The sequence below is a fragment of the Puntigrus tetrazona genome, chromosome 6, assembly GCF_018831695.1.
Source record: "Puntigrus tetrazona isolate hp1 chromosome 6, ASM1883169v1, whole genome shotgun sequence".
NCBI lineage: Eukaryota > Metazoa > Chordata > Actinopteri > Cypriniformes > Cyprinidae > Puntigrus > Puntigrus tetrazona.
This window is the reverse complement of record NC_056704.1, coordinates 20,900,369-20,917,774: the sequence shown is the minus strand read 5'-3', so window position 1 is coordinate 20,917,774 and position 17,406 is coordinate 20,900,369. Positions and strand designations below refer to the sequence as shown.

General features: G+C 37.7%; 2 protein-coding genes across 3 annotated transcripts; one reads left to right on the top strand and one right to left on the bottom strand.

Annotated features, from left to right (window-relative positions):
* Positions 1–362: 362 nt before the first annotated feature.
* On the bottom strand, positions 363–2,164 carry gpx1b (glutathione peroxidase 1b). Its single transcript, XM_043241062.1, has 2 exons — positions 1,898–2,164; positions 363–981 (listed from the first exon to the last, which is right to left on the bottom strand). The coding sequence occupies exons 1-2, from the start codon at positions 2,117–2,119 to the stop codon at positions 631–633; spliced, it is 573 nt and encodes a 190-aa protein (XP_043096997.1). The 5' UTR covers positions 2,120–2,164; the 3' UTR covers positions 363–630.
* A 332-nt stretch (positions 2,165–2,496) lies between these two features.
* Positions 2,497–17,406, top strand: fancd2 (FA complementation group D2). Of its 2 annotated transcripts, XM_043241016.1 has the most exons (45): positions 2,497–2,647; positions 2,845–2,958; positions 3,052–3,186; positions 3,331–3,398; positions 3,485–3,594; positions 3,717–3,774; positions 4,175–4,227; positions 4,335–4,413; positions 4,584–4,708; positions 4,912–4,999; positions 5,239–5,343; positions 5,465–5,565; positions 5,736–5,838; positions 5,949–5,984; positions 6,081–6,227; positions 6,335–6,469; positions 6,568–6,699; positions 6,872–6,979; positions 7,088–7,197; positions 7,299–7,353; positions 7,470–7,589; positions 8,262–8,335; positions 8,500–8,646; positions 8,741–8,776; positions 8,876–8,976; positions 9,121–9,236; positions 9,489–9,597; positions 11,860–11,961; positions 12,047–12,144; positions 12,355–12,522; positions 12,600–12,716; positions 12,886–13,014; positions 13,114–13,232; positions 13,320–13,430; positions 13,511–13,644; positions 13,731–13,830; positions 14,805–14,927; positions 15,075–15,168; positions 15,247–15,318; positions 15,417–15,455; positions 15,546–15,620; positions 15,707–15,781; positions 15,905–16,051; positions 16,395–16,475; positions 17,106–17,406. In XM_043241016.1, exons 2-45 carry the CDS (start codon positions 2,895–2,897, stop codon positions 17,169–17,171), a joined length of 4,365 nt encoding a protein of 1,454 aa, XP_043096951.1. In that variant the 5' UTR covers positions 2,497–2,647; positions 2,845–2,894; the 3' UTR covers positions 17,172–17,406. The 2 variants fall into 2 exon arrangements, with proteins under 2 accessions (XP_043096951.1, XP_043096952.1); XM_043241017.1 differs by lacking the exon at positions 8,741–8,776.

Here is a 17,406-nt window from a genome sequence, read left to right as displayed (position 1 = left end):
ATTTATTGTGATTTCCAAGCTGGTTTTTCAGCAGCCAGTAGTCCGCTGTCACATGATCCTTCATGATCATAATCTTAATATTCTGATTTGGTGGTCAGTTATTATATTTTAGTTTTTCAAAACGAATAGTAATTTATTTTGAAGGTAAGTGCGACTGCTTGCAAATAAGTTTGGCTTGGTACCTGCGTTGGGAAACTCTACTCCCTCCTCACACTCCCACACTAGAGATAAGTTTCCACTGAAACTCATTAATACAGAATGAAGCTCTTCAAAACACCTGATGCTCAGTACCGTATTACACAACAGACAAAACCCTAAAGCTTTTCCTAACAGAAGCTGAAATAAAAAGGCAATCTTTAGACTTGAGTAGAAAACATTTATTGGTCCAATTTGCATGTTGTGCCATACAAGAGCTAAATGAAACGTAGTTAAGACTTTTGCATTGCATCAGATACTCCCTACAGACAAAGCGTGTTTACAGGAGCATCTTCATATAGTAAAAGTCCAAACACGGCAACATCATGCACATGAGAGCACGACCTGTCATTGGAGACCCATGTAGGTCAAGGTATGCAATGCGGAAGCTGGGATATTGATTTATTTTGACACCCTTTTGACCACAAAACCATTTTAGTTGGCTATGCTGAGAAGTTTCTTGATGTCTCCCTCGACGTTGCTGGTCAGGTATCTCCTGCTGTAGCGTTTGAATGGCACTCCATCAGATCCGATGAGGAACTTCTCGAAATTCCAAGCGATGTCGTTTCTGCACACGGGACTCCACACGATAAATTTGGGGTCATTCATGAAGGGCATTGGCTCATCGCTCGGGAACGGAAGCTTCTCCTTGAGGAAGGTGAAGAGAGGGTGGGTGCTTTTCCCGTTCACGTCGACCTTCTCCAAGAGCTGGAATTTAGGTTCATAGCCATTGCCGGGACGGACGTACTTCAAGGATGAAAGGATCTCTTCATTTGCACAGTTTTCCTACAAAAGCAAAGCACAGATAGATAGATAGAACACATTTTAACGGGTTTAACGGGTATCTCAGTAATGATTTGCAATAACATTGTCCCCTGGTTTCCTGGGTAAAGCTAGTCCCAGACTAAAATGCACGTTTGAGCTGTCTCAATCAAAAATATCTTGCTCTAACATATCTTAAAATATGTCGGTGTCATTGTGCTGTTTCAAGGCGCACACCTGTAATGTTTCATTCTAAAGCATTTTGTAAAAGTTGCTTAAATATCTTAATTTAACTAAGTTTGTGAAACCGGGCCATTAAGTTTTACCGAACACTATTTAATAAGTCAGTGAGGTATGAGAGGCCATCATAAATTAAGAATATAGTCACAGCTATATAAAGTAAAAATGATACAATAAACATATTAGAAAATCTCTTTAAATAATAATAACTACCAAGCCATTTCAAAAGAGTAATGCTTAATATGCACACATGTGGTCATTAATTTTATTTACATTATTATATCTTAAACAGCAACTACATATTTATCCATGTACTACGGCTATTTGTTTTAAATTAAAAGATGGCTACATCCAAAACAGGACTGATCTGTTTTATAATACTTCATTGTATAACAATAATATAATATAAATAATAACCAAGTATTTGATTATGCAATATTTATATTTATATTGTAATGTAAAGCAACTCATCATATTTTAAGGAGTACATCATTTAAAAAATGTTGATTAATGACTTTAAAATTTAAAAAGTAAAAATTTTGTAAAAGTGTTACTGTCAAGACGTTTAGGCTGCCTTTATTTTATACAGATGGAGTATCGTACTTAAAACAGGTGATGACAGAACGTGTGCGCCACAGGCACCTGTTCGACAGTGAAGGGCTACTGAATAAAACAATGAGTTTACTGTAAGTCCTCTTACCTGATAGCCGAACTGATTACAGGGAACTCCCAGAATCACAAGCCCTTTATCTGAGAAGCGTTCGTGGAGCTCGTTCATCTGGGTGTAATCCCTGGTGGTCGTTCCTCAAAGAGAAGCGACATTCTCGATCAGGACCACCTTGCCCTGTAAAGAAGAAAACTTGAACTCCTCTCCAGTGAGGGTCTTGGCTGTGATGTCGTAAAACGATTTTATTTCAGCCATGTTTAGTGCCGCACCGTTGTCTTGCAGGTAACTAATGCAGAATCTAGGAAAGTGACACTTAAAAGTAATAAATGTGGGCGGTGTGCTATGCAGCGACCAATCATGGCAAGATGCTCCACGCCTACTTTTAACGCACGCCTATAGAATATTAGGGAGTGTCATCAAAGTGTTCTTTGTATTGCTTGGTCATCGAGAAAGGTTATCTTCTTATCTGTGGTGCTGATGGCGTGTTATTTGACGCCAATCGCATTTTTGCACTTTTAAAGACAGACACAGTTATTTGACAAATATGCACCAACGTCCCAAAACAATTTGTGTATAAATACAAAAATGTGAATTTTACAACGGTCCCTTAATTTTCCGAAACACTGGCGCGGGAAGCTTTGTCATAGACTGATCTTTTAGCCTGTTGCAGAAAAGCAACATTTTATGCTCAAGTCTAAATTTAAGTAACGTTTATTAATACCACATCATAATTATACACGTTTAAGCATCGCGTGGATCCGCATCGCGTGGAGTAACGTTAAGGTAAACACGTTCTGTCCACATTTTGTCTCAAATACGGTCTAGTTAATCAAATATGTAACTTAGCTCTTCCCAGCATGAAATGATTGTTTACATTCAAGAGAGCAGATTCGGGGATTGTTTGAATCGTGGTTGTCTGTGTTGAACTGTCAGTTTTGTACAGAGTTCTCTAAAATAACTGATTGTTGTAACCTCGACAGAACATACCCGTTATTTATCATTTCCATCTGATCGGATCTAAAAGTTAAAGATGATGCGTAAAAAGAAGCGCTCTTCCATCACAGCCGATGACGAGTCCGCACTTGACGTCACTAGTAAGTTCCTGGTGACGTCACGTCTTAAGTATATAAAGTATACAAAAATCATTTTGGACTGGAAATTTATGTTTGCTCTCTTCATTCGCACAGAGTCAAAAAAGAGCAAGAGCGGCGGACGACCAGCAAAGTCTTTAGTACAAGACTCGTACCCCGACTCCGTTTTTGTTCAGTTTCTGAAGGAATCTGGTGTTACTTTAACAGCTGGCAGTACAGCTAATGAAATCGGTAAGACATGAAAAAGTATGTTTTATATACAATAGGGAGAATTCACAATGTGTACATGCATGTTCATATCAACTAACACATTATAATGGATTAATTATTATTTCTTACATTACATTAATTCTTACATATTTTTTTTTATCACAGCTGTAGACCAAGTAATATTTCAAAAGCGGCTCCAGCAGCATCTACGAAAGCATCCCAGATTTCCAAATGTGAGAAAAAACTATACTACTATTTTTTTTATTCAGACAAATAAAGCTTGTTACATATATTTGGATTGGAAAATGTCTGTTTATAGATAATTGAGGAGTTTATATCTGCGCTGGAAACACACATAGAAGACCCAGAGAGATTCAGAAACTGCTTGCTGCCTTGTGTGCCATCATCCACTTCACAGCAGGATACCAAGTAATGGACAGATTCTTGTTTTTTTTTTATCTGAAACATAAAAAGAATCCATTGAAATGTTTTACGCAGTTGTTTTGTTGCTTTTATTTTCAAATTGTTCCTTATTTTCCCTCTAATATCAGTTCTGGGTCCTATCAGGAAAGTCTTGTACGCCTGTTGCTTGGCATAGAGATGCTACAGGTAATATCTGCTAAATTTACCTCTGAAAATACAAAGCAAGAGAAACCTATTTACATTTAGACTGGTCTGAATACATATAAAAAAACATAGTTATTCAGCATTTTATTTTTCATTCAGCCTTATTTTAATATATTTGTATATTATTTTTAGATATTTTAAAATATATTCTTTTATCATATATTTTACTATTTTAATATTTACATTTTAAAAACATACATGTACATTATCTACTTATTGTGATATATATATATATATATATATATATATATATATATATATATATATATATATATATATATATATATTATTATTATTATTATTATTATTATTTTTATTTTTTTACATTTATTTATTTGTCATTTTTACATTTATTTATTTTTTTCCCTTTTCCTTCATTTAGACCAAGGTTATAAATACTTTGTTCGAAAAGCTTCCAGAATTCATATTTGAGAGGTAAAAGCTTTTTTGATTACTTTTTATACACATCACTCAATAACGTTTCATTACTTTAATTACCTGTAGCATTCCCTTATCACTGATGGCAGCATGCTTTGTTACAGCGTGAGAGAGGATGGCCTCAACGTTCCTCGTCTCATAATAAACCAGTTGAAGTGGCTGGACCGAATTGTAGATGGCAAGGTACACAGTCCACTGATACTGTTTGTGTGAGAATCCTATATAATGAAAGTGTCCCCGTGAACATCTAAATTGCCATTAGTTCCCTTTAGCAGACATAAATGTTTGTCAAAGCCAAATGATGGCACTGGCGTGACCAATGTCTGACTGACGTAACTGTTGTGTATGTGTAGGATTTGAGCAGTAAGCTGATGCAGATGGTGTCTGTGGCTCCGGTGGAGATCCAGCGGGACATTATTACCAGCCTGCCTGAAATCCTGGAGGATTCCCAGCATGGAGACATGGCCAAAGAGCTAAAGTACGTCAGCAGTAGCTGAGCCTGCTATTTTTGTACAATTTCCCAATGCATAAAATTAAAGTTTTGTCATTTTAACCTGTGTTTGGTTTAGTAATTATGGCTGGCTGTGATGGTAATGTAAAGTGTGACTATCATGTAGGTGCTTATTATCGTCGTGTATATTGTTTAAGTGAGTCTGTGTTTGTGTCTGCTCCCTTGTGCAGTGGTTTACTTCAGCAAAACACTCAACTCTCTGTGCCTATATTGGATGCTTTGTCCAGTTTAAATCTGAGCTCTGCGTTACTGTCTGAGGTACTTCTAAACATGCAGATATCTTCCCTCAAATATTATTTTTTTTAAACATAAAACCTAGCCTTTTTTCTTGAAACAATTGTTTAATGTTTTTGAAATAAGTAACTCATGCTGCATTTATTGTATCTCATATATATTTGTACATTTATGTAAAAAAAAGATCCCTTATTATCATTTAAATACATCTTTTCTGAATAAAAGGATGAATTTATTATGCCTTTTGTCTTTCTCTCTGTCAGGTGCGTGAGGTAGTAATGGGAACTCTCTCTGCTGTGCAGTTGGAGGATCTACCGGTTGTGGTCAAGTTCATCTTACACTCCATCTCTGCATCTGATGCCAATGAGGTCAGGCCTGTAAACTGACCTTCGTTTATTACCTTTTGCTTACATTTTGTTAATCTACCTCTGATAGACGGTTTTAAATCAGTTTCCTGTAGTTATGCTCACGTCCTTTCATGCTCCTAAGGTGGTGTGTGACCTGCGTAAAAAGCTGGAGTTGGAGCAGTGTGTTTTGCCAGCAGTGCTGCAGGCCTCCCAGAGTCGTATGAAAAGCAAAGCCATGTCAGGGTGAGCCTTTTTCCTGTTTTTTTCTTTTCTTCATCTACTTACTCCCATATGTCCCTCACAAACCCATATGACTTTATTCTATCCTAGTAGACAAATCAGAAGTTGTAAATATGTCTCTTTCTGCTGACCATTTCTGTCTTGATTTTTATGTGACTGCTCTGATCATCCAGGGTGTCATCATGCAATAATGGCCAGGACAGTGTGGCTTTGGTTTTGGAAGTCATAAAGTCAGCCATCCGATTTAAGAAAACCACCTCAGAGGCTTGGCTAAAAGTGAGTACATAGCTTTCGACAGCTTTTTTTGTTTTCCTTTCTGCCTTCAAGCACGTGGTACTATATTTCCATGCAATTATTAAATTACTGTATAAATCTTTGAATTACAGGCAATAGAGAATGTTGATGAGTCAGATGACCATAAGGTTTGACTGATTTCTATCGAAATGTTTTTATGCGACACATTTCATATCCAAAACTTCCAAAAAGCAAGAATTGTCATAATTTATCATGTCTCTTAGGTGGTTGACCTACTGGTGCTGTTCATCCTTCACTCCACTAACGCAAACCACAGCCGGCGGGGGGCAGAGAGAGTGCTCAAAGTCAAAGTTCGCAAGGGTCTGATTCAGGAAAACCTCTTGCAGAAGACCTTTAAGGGACATGCTCAGGTCTGATTTCATTGACATGCTCATGACTAAGAAACAGCCCTAATTATGCTACCTGAAGTGTTGACTTTCCTTGTACATATCAAGTATGGTATAAATGTTTCATACAGGTGATGCGGGGTTATTTCCCATCAATTCTGGCTCTAGCTCAGGGACTCCTGCGTTCTCCAGATTGCTGTGTGGTGCCTTTCGGAGGTCACATGTACAAACAGGCCTTTACTGCCTTTGACTCCTACTGTCAGCAGGTAAGAAATACCTCTTAATACCGGCTCACAACAAACATGGGTCCCGACATTAATTTAAAGACCTATACTGATGTCCAGTACATGTGTTTGTTATGTAGGAGGTGGTTGGTTCTCTGGTCACACACGCGTGCAGTGGTGTGAGTGGTGAGGTGGATGTGGCACTCGAGCTGCTCTGCGAGCTGGTATCTCAAAAGCCTGCAGAAATGAGCCAGTTCACTGTTTTCGTCAAGGTATAATTAGCGCCTGCCATTATATCTATTTGAAAGAAAGTCTGTTCTTTTCAGTCTGAATAGAAATATTTTTTTGTTTTGGTCTTATGTTTTATTCAAGCAGTTTTGGAGGATTTTTTCCCCCTAGTACATTCTTATACATTATTATATTTAACCGTGGGTATTTTGGCAGGGTATTCTGGACTACATGGACAACCTGAGCTCTCAGCAGATCAGACGACTCTTCCACCTGCTCAGCCGCTTGGCATTTGGACAGGAGCAGCACGGAGGACACATCCAGGTGAGAAACACACTGCATCTTAAAGGTGTAGCTGTCTTTTTATTTAATTTTTTTTCAATAATCCAAAAATGAGAAACTTCTGCCAAATCTCTTCATGTCCTTCACCAGGATGACATGCACATCGTTATCCGTAAGCAGCTGTCCAGCACGGTGCCCAAGTACAAGCGTATTGGTATTATTGGTGCAGTCATGATGGTGGGCAGCATGGGGTCATGCAGGTACTCTCTTTGCTGCTGCATTTCAGTGTTTTTTTGCTTATATACCCTTAGTACGCTCGTGATCTTTGGTGTTTGCTCCTTTTGGTCTTGTGTTGTTGTAGAAATAAACCAGATGGCTCTCAGGGTGGAACACTGCCCAAAGACACAAACAGGCAGGTGAGTAAAATAATCTCATGATTTGAGTGTACACAAAAAAAAAATCTTTTATGCTCAACAAGGCTGCTTTCATTTGATCAAATGTAAAGTAGTTTTAAATGTCTCCGTGTCCGTAGGTGATGGCTCTTTTGGAGCTGGTACGCTCATGCAGCGAGACTTCCCCTGAAGCTGCCGCTCTCTATTACGATGAGCTGGCCAACCTGCTGCAAACCTGTAAACTGGACCCTCTAGTGCAGGTGTGTGTGGGTTATTGACTGTAAATACCCCCCTAAAGTGTCCCTGTTATGAGTAACTAAAGATTTATATTATGGTTTTGAGAACACCCAACAACAACTCCCTTACTTGCTCAAAAACCTCTCCTTTGATCATCTGACGCTTAATTGCGAGTGCAGTTCTGCCTTGTGTACAAACTAGTGGGAAACCACTGTTTTTATGCTTCAAAAGCGGCACCCAACGGCAAAGAATAAATTAGCATTTTCTTTCAGACCAACGTGAAAAGACCAACAAGTGGCCGGGCAATGTTATTTTTGCACGTTGACTTTAACATGAAATGCGACTCGACTTGTTTTTTGAGAGACAAACTTTATACACTGCACTTTCCAGATTTATAACTTTTCAGGATGTTTTTATTCACTTAGAGCTGTGTTACACACAAAGTCTTTTTTTTTGAAAAGTCTTTTTCAAAAATGTGTAATAGGGGCACTTTAAAATAACTTTCACATCCTCATGTTTTGTTTTATTTATTTTTTGATGACATGATGTGAGAGAGTAAGTGCTAACAGAATTGTGTTTTAAGGACTGTCTCTTTAATTAAGTTAATTAAATTCAGATGGATCTCTACTTGTCTAAAAGGTCTGTATTTGTACATTAGTAAATGAAACTCTCTATTATGACTATGTCATCCTTAGGCATGGATCGGGAAGAGTGTGTTAGAAGATTTTCAGGAAGACTTTGTTGTAGACCTTGGACCAGATTTATCAGGGTGAGTGACACATTCAGGGCTCATAAAGAGTAGTATAATCATTACGACCTGCTTTTTTGCTGTCAAATCAAAGCAATCGGCTGTTCCATTTATTGGCTTAAGTTCCAGTGTTTTTATGTCTTGACTTTCTCACGACCCCTCTTATGTGTGTGTGTGTGTCTCAGCTCGTTCATGTTTCCTGCCTCTGTTATGTATAATTTGGACGAGGATGAGAGTCAAGGAGGAATCGCCATCAATCTTCTACCACTTATGGCTCAAGACCAGCAGCACAAAACAGACACAACCCAAGCAGCTGGAGTCAAGAAAGAGAGGTCATTACTGAATACTCTTTCCTAAACTCTACATTATTACAGTAGACTGTAAAATAAGATGGTTTTTGTGTGACATAAATGATGTTCCTTATAGAGCAAGGTTTCCCAAACTGGGATCTGCAGGGGGCTTGTGAGTTGATGAAAAGCTAACATGTCAAACAGAAACAGGGCATTGTTAATTGGTATTGTCAGTAGTTGAATGCCTGCGACGATTCTCTTATTCTCACAGGCGCATGTCTCCTTTGTGTCTGTCCTCATTTTTCCGCCTGCTGAGGTTGTGTGAGGAGGTGCAGCACCAGGGTGATCTGGAGGAGATTGATGCACTGCTAGGTCAGATACTGTACACCTGCAGACCGTGTTTTGTCTTGTTCACTTTAAAAAAGATGCCTCTGTTTTTAACTATTCATCACAAGATTAAGATTATCAAAAGAGGCATCAGAGGCTTTTAAGGTTAAGAGTTGTGTGCTGTTATAGGCTGTCCTTTGATTCTGACTGATATGGAGGTGGTGGAGAAGGTGGAGAGTCTATCTAAGGCTGAGAGAGAGTTTCTCTGTTCTCTGCTCTTTTACACCATCAACTGGTTCAGAGAGGTTAGTGCATTTCTTCAGTAGAGCGTAGTCCTAAATTCAAAATGACTTTAGAGTGACTTTACAATCATCACTGATCAGTGCCTTTTTAAAGCAAAAGTAATTTCAAGTCTTCAAGTAATTTAGTTGTAAATGAATAGTTCATCAAAATAATGAGAAGTTTTTATTTAGCTTATTATTCGGAATGTGTTTTTGATGTTATATAATAGTATTATATATTCTAATATAGTGTGCTTGTCTGTTTTATGAATGTAGACGGTGAATGCTTTTTGCAAGCAGAATGATCCTGAGATGAAAATGAAGGTTGTAACTCGTATTCAGAATATCACTTACCTTCAGAGTTTACTGCACACATGCTTAGCAGGTACCAGAGAGATACCTTCTTCCCCTGTGTGTGTCTATAAACTTGTATGTGTGTATGTATGCATGTATGTATGTACTGTATATTAGTGCAGACAAAGGATTTATATATCCAAAATGCGTTTGTGTGTATGATATATATATATATATTAGGGCTGTCAACGTTAACGCGTTAACGCATATAATGAAAAAAAATTAACGCGTTACTATTTTTTAACGCAAATTAATCGTTTGTTAAGTTTGACCCGAACTTCTTGCCATCATCGCAGCGCGGATGATTTATCTATTATTGTGTGATCAGGGTATCGTCACAGCATCACACATGTGTTTTACAACATCCGTTTACCATTCGAACATATTCGTTGTATGGCGCACATTATACAAAGGTTATCGCCATGGCTTTTCGGGACAGCGGATTTAACTGCGTTTTAGTGAAGTGCCGTAAAATAGTCGGATCCAGTAATGCAGCGCTAGCACAGCAGAAGCATAAGTTAGCGATGCTAACCTCATACAGATTGGCAAAGCTGGAAACATTGCTGGAACCTTGCAGGTACTTGATTTTTTCCCTCTTCAATTTTACGAATAAAAACTAGTAATTTATAAAATGTAAACTGTAGTCATTTAGTCAGTTGTGTATTTACTGTAGGTACATCACTGAGCTCCTAGGAAATAGTATGTATCCTGCTCTGTGGTGCTACCTGCGCTGTGCCATCTCCTGCGTACAGTGGAGGTTTCTGATGTTGACCCTGCCTACATAGTGCGCTTCAAGGCTTCATTCACAAAGGATCTCAACAAGCGGAAGGAGAGCTCAAATATGTGGTGGTTAAAGATAGCAACAGCTCTAGACCCCAGGTTCAAGGACCTTAGGTGCTTGTCCAAATCAGAGAGGAGAGAGGTGTGGCCAAAGCTGAGTGTAATGCTGAAGGATGGAGAACCTGCTCCACAGAGCTCTGGAGAAGTAGAATACCCAGAGCCACCAAAGAAGAAAATGGCCCTCCTAATGATGGGATCAGAGTCAGAGTCTGATGATGAGGCTCTGTCCACAGATAAATGTCTGGAAAGGTACAAGGGAGAGCCCTATGCCAGCATAGACACATGTCCACTGCAGTGGTGGTCAGCACACTCAGGTGCCCATCCTAAGTTAGTCTGTCTGAGCAACTGGCTGAAAGAAGAGGATGTTGTATGATTGGTTAGGAGGAGGAATGTTGCACAGATGCACACTCTAGAGACTTCATTTTGTCTCTGTACAGACACCTAATTTCTAAAAAAGAACCTAATTGTTAAGATGATAACTGGAGGATCTGTCTCTTTGAAGTAGTTTTATTATACATTTCTTTATTTTGGATGAAGAATGTAGAGACGGTTTATTTTGTATTTTTGCAGACTTTCATTTCTGAAATAGTATTATAATAGAAATGTTAATTGTTGAGATAATAAAACTGGAAGATCTGTTTCCTTAAAGTAGTATGACATGCATTTCTTTATTTCAACACATTTACAGGGAAATCTTTGTATTTTAAATTTGCGATTAATCGTGATTAATCACAGTCCATCAGTGTGATTAACTTGATTAAATTTTTTAATCGATTGACAGCACTTATATATATATATATATATATATATATATATATATATATATATATATATATATATATATATATATATATATATATATATATGAAGGTTAGCATGCATGAACTATATTACATTATAATGTTATATATAATAATTCTAAAAATATATTTGATTTGCTTAACCAATAAACATGGGAGGAAAAAAAACTGTGTGACGGGTAACATAGCCTATATATGCAGTGTTTCATTTAATTTGTGTGATGTGCTTAATTTGTTTACACAAAACTCAAATGGCAGAAAGTGACATTCTGTCTGGTTTCTTTATTTTAAAGCACAATGTATCAAACAAATAAAATCAGACCTTTATATGGTGATGCATTGGTATTAAGACAATAAGTGTTGATTCTGCTGGTAAGGATAGTGCTGATGTGATCTCTCTGGCGTGCACACACACACACACACACACACACACACACATCTATCTTTTCTGGCTTTGCTAACTTGACAGCACAAAATAAAATACAGTAAAGCAAACATCAGCATGCCCATCTCACCATTGAAACGTGAATTTATATAATAAATTGGATATATATATATATATATATATATATATACACACACAATTTATTACTTATTTATTTGTCACATTCAATTTTTGTCTCTGCAAAGTTAACATTGTTCTATTGTGCTAGCTACTCCAGGATACACTCCTCCTCAGGCTAACTTTGATGGAGAGAGTGCTGAAGGAATGATGCCCTCTTCTTCAAGTGCTCTGCCAAAGAAAGGAAAGAAGGGTAAGTCTGCTAGAGAGGTCAGCAAACTGATTTGTGTTATAGATAGGGTCAGTCCTTTACTGTTTGTGTGTGTGTGTGTGTGTAGAGTCATCTGGGAGGAAGAGGAAGGCTTCAGCGAGTAAGAACTCCTCAGGAGACAAATCACAGCTGGAGGGGCCCGCAGAGGCAGAGGATTCCCAACAGGTAAAGAGCATATTTTTTTCATGTCCATTGGTTAACAGATTTGTATAAACATCTGGTAAAGTGGACTGTAACACCATATTGTTCAGGATGAAGAATAAATGGACAACATGGTGCCCTTTTGTATAAAACAGATAATAAGATTTTACTATGGTGTTAGCTGAATTTTGATGTAAAGATTTTGCAGCAACTGACAATTGTTTTTTGTGGCAGGACCATCCAGAGAAAGAGAATGAGAAGGAGAAAGAAAAGGATGCCAAATCAGGAGTCAGTCTGTCTTCGTACAGGCCGTTCTTCAGAGAACTTGATGTTGAAGCTCTGTGTGTGCTTCAGTGTGGCCTGCTGTCCCGGACTCTGTTGGACACTGAGCTACATAGTAAGGTAAAAGAAGCCTGTTTGCTGGTCGATTCTCAGTAAAAGTACACGCTTTAATTAAATGAGCGCTGTTTTATTTGTAGTTAAGGGAGGAAGTGCAGTTGGGCCCTGCAGAGTTGCTTTTCCTTCTGGAGGACATGTGGCGTAAACTGGACTTCAGCTTGGCTTCTGCACCAGCCAAAAAGGCTCCATTTTTTAAGGTATTTATAATTAAAATAAATATAATAAATTATAACATTTAATGAATGTTTTGTGACAGCAAAAGTAATCTAAATGCAACATAAGCATTCCATAAATTACAAATGACTTACAAAAAAATCTTTTGACAACCAATATGATACTGAAATGTTTTCTTTGGTGTATCTCTAGAGTAAGACCGACAGAGCAGTTGGCTTTGCTCACTTGCAGCAGAAGAATGCCAAAGAGATCGCCACCTGCTGCATCGAGCTGCTGCCCACACTTTGCACACACCTGGAGAACTGCCACAATCACTTTCAGGTACACGTTTCCATTTATAGCCTTGTAAACATGTTCATTACTTGTGCATTAGTGCTGGCTGCCACGTTGGGTTTTATTGCTCCGTTTGTCCTCACACAGACTCTGCTCTCTGAGCACCAGGGTGTGGTTGATGCTCCTGGTGTGGACGTGAAGGAACAGCATCTCATGTGTTCAGCCTATCAGCTCCTGCTGCAAGTGCTACATACTACGTTCAGCTGGTGAGCGCAGAATAGTTGCTCATTAGTTGATTTTTCTGAAAACTTCGGATGGTTCAGACCATCCTCAATCACCTGTGGTTCTTTCAGGGCTGGATTTTCCGGTCCAGAGCATCGCGCTCTGCTGAAGAACGCTCTGGGTGTCCTCGCTGACCGACTGAAGGAGGACGAGACCGATTTGACCCTGGATCAGCTCAGCAGGTGAGAGCAGCAGTGCGCATGCTTACTGTTAGTGAACGATATACAATGAAATCATCTCTACATGGTTTTTATATGCTCAGGCACGCTTTTGAGTATCTGCAGAACTTTCGAAACACCGTACCTAGTCTGAACACTGCCTTATGCCTGACCCAGCTGCTCATTGTACTGTCCCAGTATGGAGGATCGAACCACAGGACCTACAGAGAACAGATCAGTGCGTTTACAGTACTGCATGCTGTATAATAATGGTTGCTCTCTGTAATACATGCATTTAAATTAAAGTGCTATCGTTTTCCCCAGCCTCCCTGACAAGGCATTTCCTCTGTCAGGAGTGGGTTACAGCAAGTGGAGAGAAAGAGCGAGGAAACAAATACAATGAAGCTCTTCAAACTCTACTCGGGTATGTTGTTAATGCTTAAGTTCCAATTCAGTTCCAGGAGTCATTGAGGTGCATTGTTATTATTAAGATAAACTACTAAACATCATTTTCAGCTATTTAAATAAGGTTTATTTAGAGTAAATCAAAGCTTAAACTCAACTGAAATTTAGAAATGTGACAAAAGCACATTTATAAAGTGCAATTATGATGGGGACGGTGTTTCATTTCCATAATAGTATGTAAATAATGCTAAAATAACACTGGATTGAGGTGATAATGGTGTTGAGACCAATGGATATGAGATTCTATTAGATAGAAGAGAGAGAAGTAAGTCAATAAAAAGATTTAAATGCTTCATGAGTCTCGTTGGATCCATTAATCCTTACTTGATGTTAGAAGTAGTCGAATTCCTGCATTATACACGAAGACAGAATTAAGTAAATGAAATATTTATACTGATCTTCCCACTGTAATATAATTATTATAATAATATATTCTTTTGCTAATTGAAACCTTAAAGATTTATGACGTTTATACCATCACATAGCCTAAATATTTAATGTTCAGGAGAATATCGTCTGGAAAGCCTATTCTCAGGTTTGCTGAAAATTGTACCAAATCTTAATCATAGCAAAGCACATTTTTAGAATGTACGTTTTACATTCATATTACTCGACCATCATGTGGCACTGGAAATATTCTATTTATATTTTAAAATACATTAAAATTGATAGCTATTTTTAAATTGTAATAATATTTCACAATATGATTATTTTTACTCTGTATCTGTGCACATCCAGCATTTGTTGAGCATAAGAGACTTTCAAAAACAAATCGTACCCACTCTAAACTTTCAAACAGGATGGACCCATCCAAAATATGCGCTAATTAATATACTATGTAATATGTTACATGCATGGATAATATAAATTGAACTAAAATGCCATGCTTTAATTTTATTGTTCATATCTGATGATCTGTTTTTCCTGTTGTAGTATTTATATGGAGCACACTGATGATGTTCTGAAGGCAGTGGAGGAAATAGCAGGTGAAGGGGTTCCAGAGCTGTTGAATGCTGCTAAAGATGCTAACTCGCGCAGCTGGCCAACACTTAACAGGTACAGCAAGCTGCTATATCAAATTAATAAGTGCATTACGTATTAATACCAATATATTTGGCAACTCAGCATTGAATTTGACCAATTAGAATCAGGCATTCCACAGAGCCGTGCATGTATATATGTGCGCTTTGCTTGACACTGCAGGCAGACGTTCCTGGTGTACTACAAGAGTATGATGGCAGAGCTGGAGAGAGCTGTGCGAAAGATTCCTCCCAGCAAACAGACTGATAATCAAGAGGTGGGTGTCCATATTATTGTTTCGTTATTATTTGAGTACCAACAGGAAGTGTAAGGAAAGTGTCTCACATTTACTCAGGTGCAGAGCGAGAAGCTCTTGACATGGAATCTGGCTGTGCGTGACTTCCACATCCTCATAAACCTGGTCAAGGTACAGGCCATCACATCTTTCCTATTCTCCCAAGTGTGCACATCACATTTATGGCTCTGTAAACAGCATATTCTTCTGGGTTTTTTTTTATGGCACAGATGTTTGACAGCAGACCTGTACTCACTGTGTGTTTAAAGGTAAGAAGCATTTTTACATACGAAGGCATGTTTCTGGAGATAATTTCATTCAACACTTGCTTTCTCTTTGTTTTTGATCATCTCGTTCAGTATGGTCGTCTTTTTCTGGAGTCCTTCCTTAAACTTGGAATGCCTCTGCTTGATTATAGTTTTAAAAAACACAAGGTATTTCTGTCTTACTCCTTGTATATTGAGCAAAATTGTTTTGTATAGTAACGTGGCATTTTAATCACTGTATGGGATCTTCTCAGGAGGATGTCCAGAGTTTGCTGAAGACCTTCCAGCTCAGTACTAGACAACTCCACCACATGTGTGGCCACTCAAAGGTGAATTGAAGCATCTGCAGTGCATGATGGACTGTGAAGAAAGAGTGGGATTAAAGATTAAACTCAAAATTTATTTAGCATCCTGCTGTTTATTATTTTTTAACGCTGTTTTATGGTTTACAGATTAGACAAGATACTGGGCTGACCAATCACGTTCCAGCCTTAAAGAAAAATCTGGAGCAGTTTGTGTATCGTGTGAAAGCCATGCTCACTCTTAACCATTGCCAGGAAGCCTTCTGGTTGGGGAACCTGAAGAACAGAGACTTAAAGGTGTGATGGAAATTGTGGCAAAGCCACACCACTAGAAACAAATGCACTAGTTCAGTAGTTTTTACTTGCTCTGGGGACATTGTCACTGAAAATACATTTTTATTATATAATAGGTTTTTACAGTTTTGTATTTTTTACAGTTTTGTATTTTATGTGTGTGTGTGTGTGTGTGTGTGTGTGTGTGTGTGTGTGTGTGTGTGTGTGTGTGTGTCTATTCTAAACTTGTATTATGGTTTATAATAAAATAATATCTTTAAATTGTACAGCTATAACATAAATCTGTATCCTTTATTGATATAGCATCCAGTGATGCTAAATATTTTTGCTTTGCTTTGCTTTACAGGGTGAAGAGATTCTCTCACAAAGGTCACAGGCAGTTGATGAAGAGGAAGAAGAATCTTCTCAGCTGCAGAGTGAAGAGGAGGTATAATGACTCACTGACTGAGATTATGCTGTATAATGCACAGTCTGAGCAAATGTTAGCGTGTTGCTAAATTGATTTCCTTAACTAAATATTATTGAATTTAGGGTAATGTTGTAAAGTTTGGGAATTTTTTTAAGAGCAAGGCTACGTTAATGAAAAATACAGTAAAAGCGTTGCCAAATAATGTGATATAATAATATTATTATTATGTTATTTATTGATTTTAGCTGGAATAGCATGCGAGAATGCACACCTCGAAAATCTTCCTAAAATATCTCAATACCTTACTTGATTTTCCCATTACTATGCATGATGCAGTGGCCTTACAGACCACATTGTTAAATACACATATGAAATAGCAGTTGCATCAATGATTATTAGTTCTATTACGTTTCATATTTAAACTCACTTCATAACATAGTCATTACCTCCTCAGCAGCAGTATTTTGTTACCATGCAGTGTCATGTTATCCACAAAAGCAAATATGCAGCATAGTTATAATTGCCTTTAATAGCCTGTAATGAATTTTGCTTTGCTTGTTTTGGGAGTTCAATTTCCTCAGATCTTTTATGAGAGATTTTAAAATGACTTTTACTTCGTGATGCTTAATTCGGTTTATTTTGACACAGGAGAGTGACTCTGATGAGAGGAACAATGGTCAGGAGGAAGCAGAGGAATCAGAGGAATCAGACTGAAATAAAGCAAAGACTGTTATATATTAGCACATGATCAGTACACTATTGTTGATTTATTATTACATTAAATTAGTTGTGAGGTTTGTTATCTCATATTAAATGGAAAAGATTTTGATTAAAGCTGATGCGCAATGTTCACATAAATATAATTGTAATTGTATTTGAATGGTTTAACATGCTAATTATTTTTCATATTCAATGCACATATAAATGGTAATAATACGTTTGTCAATTG

Excerpts from the sequence above, each read along its gene's own strand:
- fancd2 (XM_043241016.1), top strand. The coding sequence starts at position 2,895 with ATGATGCGTAAAAAGAAGCGCTCTTCCATCACAGCCGATGACGAGTCC. Across the intron at positions 9,237-9,488 it reads CCATCAACTGGTTCAGAGAG|ACGGTGAATGCTTTTTGCAA; the intron begins GTTAGTGCATTT and ends TTATGAATGTAG. Across the intron at positions 13,831-14,804 it reads GCTCTTCAAACTCTACTCGG|TATTTATATGGAGCACACTG; the intron begins GTATGTTGTTAA and ends TTCCTGTTGTAG.